Genomic DNA, 6,981 nt, shown 5'->3' on the forward strand with positions numbered 1-6,981 from the left:
ATGAAGAGGTTATGGGGACAGAGATGGGGCAGGAACACAGAAAGTGCCAGGACCAGAGAACAGTGAGAAAGAACTTGAAGTGAATAGGGAAGCAGAACCGGAAGTCAGCAATAGAAACAGCAGTGTGAGCAGAAAGTAAGGACTCTGGTGGTAGCAGCTGTCACCAGTTGAGCCCTTACCACGTGCCAGGCATAGTGTTATGAGTACTGCATCCATTCAATCCTCTTCTGTGAAGCAGGTATTGTCTATTTTCCAGTTCACTGGTGAGAACACTGACACCCACTGGGTTAAGAGACTTGCCCAAGCTCACATAGCTAGTATGAGACGGAGAATGCAGTGGGGACCGAGGTCCACTCTGACGGGCAGAGCCCATGACTTCCACTCCACCAAGTTGCCTCCAGGTAAAGGTAGCTTATCCACAAATAATTCAGTCATACCTTGGAGACACTGTGGGTTCAGTTCCAGACCAACAAAAGAAAGGGAATATGGTAATAAAGCAAGTCACAAGAATTTTTTGGTTTCCTAGCACATATAAGTTATGTTTACACCATACTATAGTCTATTAAGTGTGCAATAGCACTGTCTAAAAATATTGGACATACCTTAATCAAAAAATACTTTATTGCTAAAAAATGCTAACTATCATCTGAGCCTTCAGTGAGTCATAATCTTTTTGCAATGGTACATCAAAGATCACTGATCACAGATCACCGTAACACATAAAACAGTAATGAAAAGGCTTGAAATATTGCGAGAATTACCAAAACGTGACACAGAGACATGAAATTAGCATATGCCGAAAAATGGTGCTGACAGACTTGCTCAACGCAGCGTTGCCACAAACCTTCAATTTGGGGGAAAAAAAACATGTTATCTATGAAGGGCAATGAAGCAAAGTGCAATAAAATGAGGTATGCCTGTATATCACACACAGGGTGTTTAACATACCTCCAATATAAAAATCTGGATATTAAACAGTACATGTGTACTTTATATCAGAAACATGCTCTTGAAAATCTAATCCTAGATTTTTTAAATTTATCAATACTCAGGAAGTTTTCTTGTGAAAAGAGCTGTGAAATAAATATTTTAGTAAAGCAAAGAATCCCTTTGTGATATAACCAATCACCCCATAATCCTTATGCTGCAAAAGTTTGGATTTTTTTTTTTTTTTTTTTTTTTTTCGGTACTCGGGCCTCTCACTGTTGTGGCCTCTCCCGTTGCGGAGCACAGGCTCCGGACGCGCAGGCTCAGCGGCCATGGCTCACAGGCCCAGCTGCTCCGCGGCATGTGGGATCCTCCCGGACCGGGGCACGAACCCGTGTCCCCTGCATCGGCAAGCGGACTATCAATCACTGCGCCACCAGGGAAGCCCAAAAGTCTGGATTTTAATACAACGGATTTTCTTAAAACAGGGCATACTTTCAACTTGTAATATGTTTTTAAAATATCTATCTATATTAGCCATTCAGGACTGGCTAATACAGAGTAATGAGTAACAACATTAAGAAGTTTTATGGAATGAATAAATGAAGAACTTCAGTTAATTGCCTTTTATTTTATAGCTCTTCTAAAGAAACAAAAGGAAGTATGGGACAAATTAAAATCTTTAACATTCCGTCTCTATAACTTGCAGGATCTCAGTAACATTCAAGGCAGCCACATGACCACTGTACCCATTCCTCAGCTTATTCTGTAACTAAAGTCCATACTGAATAGAAAGGGGGTTACCCAAAGATGCCAAGACCACACGAAGTCAAAGAAATATCAACGGCATTCAATCCCCAAGATGCATTCACTAGCAAAATAAAATACTCAGGTATTTAGGTTTTTGCTGGGATAAGCATGGTGTAAGAACCGTGTTAATATTTAATTTTTTTCCAACTGCTAATGAATAGGGGCTTAGGGATCAAAATTCTCTCTTAGCAAAGTGATCAACTTTGTATACTATCTTGCCAATCCCACTTAAAACTGGGCAGGACGAACCAATCTGTTCAAAAAATAGAGTCATTACACAGAAAAACACAATGATGCAAAACACACATTTCACAGCTGGCTCCCCTAAAGAGAAAACTCACATCAAACTATCTCATGCAACAAACAGTGCACAATGCCAAACAATCTATCTTTAAGAGAATGAAACGTAGAACTCCAGTGTGTGCGGTTCCAAAATATGATCAAAACCATATTAAACCAATACCCAAATCCAACCTAAAAATGTGGAGCTAAGGGCTCAAAAGACATTCTAAAGCACTGAAAAATCAGTGTCCAAAAAGTAATCTGAAAAATATTTCCTAAAATGTTCACAGGAACTTAAATTAGATGATGCGTCTGTAATTTGCAGGAACCCTATTTTTCACTTACTATCAGAACCGTGACATCCCAAGCATCCAATATTAAACACATTACTGGGAAACCTGGCAAATGTTTACCACGTCCCTTGATAATGATACAAGCCCCAAACTCAAAGGCTTATTTGGCTCAAAGCAGAACATTTCTACGGCGCCCACAAGAGTGAACTCAACGAGGTTAGTAAAAATCTAAAGTTAAAACAGAATGTTAATTCATGTAATGTTAAGTGAATGCAAGTTAAAGCTAAAATGTAATGAGACATAATGAATTTGGTTATTTTTTAAAATGTGCCCCCAAACTTTTGGAAACCAAGATGAAATGCTAAAATTTCCCTTCTCTCTCTACATTAAACCCCCTAGCTTCCATCTAACAAAAAAAAATCCTTTAAGATATTTCCCAGTTACCTGGAACTAAAATACATGCCTGCTGTTTCCGAAACACAATTTCAGGGGCAGGTACTCCAAATGCATTGGCAGGGGAAGAAACCACAACTTTTGAATTTGCAACATACTTTTTCTGGAAGCTGGGATTCAACTTCTTTCTTCAGTCTCCTCAGTAAAAATGGTCTCAACACCTTATGCAGACGCCTGATGATCAATATAGTTTCTTCTTCATTTAAGTCCACCTGTAAGAGAACCTTAGATGAATTTGATCTTTTGCTTTTTTTAAAAAAAAAAGATCTTTCATGCAATGACTCTTCATCTTACATTTATTATTGGTTTCAATATATGATTGAAATTTTATGTACATTAAGGCTAGGTTTATACCCATCATGCACACCTCAGAATGCTGTTCCCAACTTCCTACCAGGTGGTAATAACAGAACAGCCTCTAAATGGGTGTCTTGGTCTGAATGCTGAGTTTTGTAGAAAACGGCCCAGAGCCATCAGTTTTAGTTCAGGAGTGTTAACGGCTCAGAATTTTATGGGATATGATTGCAGTAAAGGCTGACTAAAGGCTGAGGTAGAACACGAGTAAAAGGGCAATAGTTAATGTGTTCTTCCTTCAAACTGAAGCATTAAGTTAGGCTCTTAACTTTGATTGTCTCAGATGCAGAAACATACCAAGGGAAGAGGGCCTGAACCTGAAAAGAACAAGAGTGGATCCAGATTACGTCGGTGGCTTTCTAAGCCCCTCTACCTGCATCCTCCTTCGCTCTGCTCTGATCTTGTCAAGTTCAGTTCTGTTTATATATAAATTCTTCGCTTTCTCTTTCACCTTCCTCTATTCACCTCTAGGGGGCAGAGCTGATTGACGTTACCTTCTCCAAATGGGCAAGCCAGTGAATTCCTAACAAAAGGCTAATGTACCTGTGACATCTCAAAATTAAAGGGCCAAATAGTTCCAACATAAATTTCCCTAAAGCACGTTAAGTGGCTTTTCGTTTCTATAGCGGAAGGAATGATGATAAGAAATTTGAAAATGGCTACTCCAGGGTTTGAGGAGTATTTATATACACACAAGACTGAGGCTTACACTAAAACCTGAAAACGATGAGCAAAGAAAATTAGTATAAACCAGTTCGGTTTTACATACAAACTCTTAATGTGGAAATGGTTTAAAGGGAAGCCCAAGTTTATAACAAGGAAATATTTCTTTTTAAGGTTTATATTCGGTTGGTTGAGTTGTGGTTAAATAGATTGAACAAATATCTCTGCATTTATCCTCCTTGCGGCCTGTAGCAGTTAAGCATTCCACCAGCCAGGAACACCCTCTGTTGGCCTGGTTAACACACTGGCAAAAGACAATGGGATTAGGACACCCTAGATCCTAGATCTTACATCCATTATCAGATCCATCTTCTCTGGATGGAAAAATATCCCTGGAGTGAGAACATATACATCCACTGATTGGCTTCCTGATACTTTATAACACTGTAAACCACCCTATGGGTTTTCTGTGGCTCTAGTGTTCTCAGCTTTAGGTCTTTTCATTTCATTTCACTGTCATGCAGTGGGAAAAACAAAAGTTAGGCCAGTACCCTTTCTCCAGTCATGGCAAATGGAGCATTAAACCACTGCTCAAATGTGCTGCAGCTCTTAAAAATTGTGGGAAGGAGGAAGTTGAGGAGCGCCCAGAGTTCCGGGAGTTTATTTTGCAGGGGGGTCCCGGTCAAGAGGATCCTTCTGGGGGCCACGTAGTGAGTGTTCAGGACCTGAGTCAGCTTGCAGTGGTGATTCTTCATTCGGTGGCCTTCGTCCACTATCATATATTTCCACCGAATCTATAACACAAGAGGAAGGACCAACATGCGGTGAACAAAGGAAAACACAGCTACTTCTAAGAGGCAAGTGGTGACGTGGAAAAACCCAAAGAACTCACGCCTGGTAAAAGCTATGACATGAGATTCCTTAGCACAATAGAATCTTAACAGTCTATTTCCCATACCTGACAGATCATCGTGCACTCTGTAGTAATGGAATGGACTAACTGAGTGCGATTCCAAATGACCCTTTCACAAAGACGGAAACTTGGGCCCAGAATGAAATGGTTGGGCCAGGATTAGCTCCTGTGTCTCCCCATCCAATACTCCTTCTATTAATGTTATGTCATGACAGCTATGCCAGATTTAATGGCCCTGTTACCTCTGCTCATAGTAAGCACAGAATATAGCTCCTCACTTGAAGCAGAGGTTAATGACTGATTTCTCCAAGATGGCGTCAGCAGGCACCTGCAGCGGAAGTGCTCTGGCTTCATGCCCTCTTTCTATTGGCTTGGCTGACTACTACTTTCAGGGTTTGGCTCATTTTCTGTTGTTGTTGTTAATTTTTTTTTTTTTTTTAATTTGAACTTAGTTGCTAACATTTAAAAGTTGGAACATTTCACATAAAAATCTGGACATCCAGCTTCTTTTAAAACGTTAGAAGATCTGGCAACCCGGACTCTCTTAGTTCATACAGACTCCTTACCTGCCAGGTCTAGGACCCCGATTTCAAGATGTCTAAAATGAAAGGAGAGACTTACTGGCAGAGAGGGCAGTGCTAAAATAGCATTCCTCTGTTTATGCCAAAACTTCAGAATTAAACACAATATATTCCACCAGCATAACTATCACTTCAAAAATAAAAAATGTGACCATATGTCACGATCTTCCTTCCTAAGTCTACACACAGTCCCCTTCCCCTCTCACATCTGACCCTTCAGCCCTCTCCAAGGTCATTGTTTCTCAAAGTGAGAACAATGAGGAATATCCCACTAAGCCTATCCATTCCCCACAAAACAGTGGCAATGGCCAAGAAAAGCATCTGGTGCTCAGATGTCCCTGGATCCCGCTGCAAAGCTCTCAGAGACGAGGGAGATGGCAAAGCGTTCTGTAAAGTCCTCTCCTTCCTCATTAGAAGCACCAGTAAAGTCCCGGGAAAAGGAATAAAATCATCAGTCAGGCTGGGATGTTCGGGTAAAAGAAACTCCCAGAGTTTAAAAAATTTTTTCCTTCCTCTGCTACCTCTAAGAAAACTGCTTAAGAATAATTAAAGTTGTACGATCAACTGTCCCAAAGTTACCAATAGCGTGAAAAGAGGCCAGGAGATAAAAATGTATTTAAATCAATATTCTAAATCTACTTCCCTGCCTAATTTAGCTTTTGAAATAATAAACAAGGAATCAGAGGCCTATGATTTTGCTATCGGGTCTACTACTAATTAGGTCTTGCACTCAGAAAAAAATTACTACCCCTTTCTAGAGCTTCATTTCTCCAGTGACAAATAAAAGCAATACACCTCGTTACCAGGCGTCTCTGATGAATTTTGAAATACATAGGCAGAAGACACGATATGAATTTTCTTTAAAGGATCTCAAATGTACAAACACATTCCCACAGTTATATTGAAAACACGTCATTCCTGACACTGCCAAATTCATCTTAGAGCATGAGGAAGAGGAACACAGCATTGTTGCTGGTGCCATCTCAATGATTAAACAAACCTCCCCTGGGAGCCCATTTCCTTTATGGTATTTCCTAGGATGCCATGAACAGAACTCTCTGTTCCCAGAGCAAAGGTTTAATGCAGAGATAGAACAGACCCCAGAAATAGTGATTCTGTTCGATTCTGACCATAACTTAGTTTCAGATTATAGTGCTTTCAAAACACCACAGGGTAAAAGAAATTACTAAAGGAAAAAAAAATTAAGTTTTCATGCTTCCTCTATGACAGAAACTACTCCCATCATTCTACATGAATATATTAGGAGACAAGACGATATAAATGGAGAAAAAAATTCAATTTTTTGGCTAAAGGACAACTTAGGACATACAAATTAGCAGACATGTAGGTCACAGGTAGAAAACGACTCTTTTCCAGCTCCAAATAAATAGTCACAGAAAGAGCCCAGAGTAATTCAAACAATAATAGCCCATTATTTCACCGGGAAAAACATAAAACAAGAATAGCACAAAAACTGCAGCTGGGATAAACGTTCACATGGAGAAGACCATATGGAGAAATGCCTACTCATCTCTGGAGAGACAAAGACACAAGAGAAATGAAGTTACGCTGCTGACAATATCCCAGGGCAACAAAAACAATTATTTCTTCCATAAGCACGACGTTCAGGGCTGTTGGAGAGAAAAAAAGAGTTGAAGGAACCCAGGTGAATTCTTTTTTTTTTTTTTTTTTTTTTTTTTTTTTT

The 6,981-nt window shown here is 39.8% G+C and overlaps 1 protein-coding gene across 1 annotated transcript in view; it reads right to left on the bottom strand.

Moving 5' to 3' along the window:
- Window positions 1-6,981, bottom strand: part of SMARCA2 (SWI/SNF related BAF chromatin remodeling complex subunit ATPase 2) — a 161,112-nt gene that overhangs the window by 97,458 nt on the left and 56,673 nt on the right. The window contains exons 17-18 of the mRNA XM_007466755.1: window positions 4,334-4,576; window positions 2,864-2,977 (exon numbers count right to left, since the gene is read on the bottom strand). Coding sequence (XP_007466817.1) covers window positions 2,864-2,977; window positions 4,334-4,576 — 357 coding nt within the window. The remainder of the gene's footprint in view (window positions 1-2,863; window positions 2,978-4,333; window positions 4,577-6,981) is intronic.

The sequence above is a fragment of the Lipotes vexillifer genome, unplaced genomic scaffold, assembly GCF_000442215.2.
Source record: "Lipotes vexillifer unplaced genomic scaffold, Lipotes_vexillifer_v1.1 scaffold948, whole genome shotgun sequence".
Taxonomy (NCBI): Eukaryota; Metazoa; Chordata; class Mammalia; order Artiodactyla; family Lipotidae; genus Lipotes; species Lipotes vexillifer.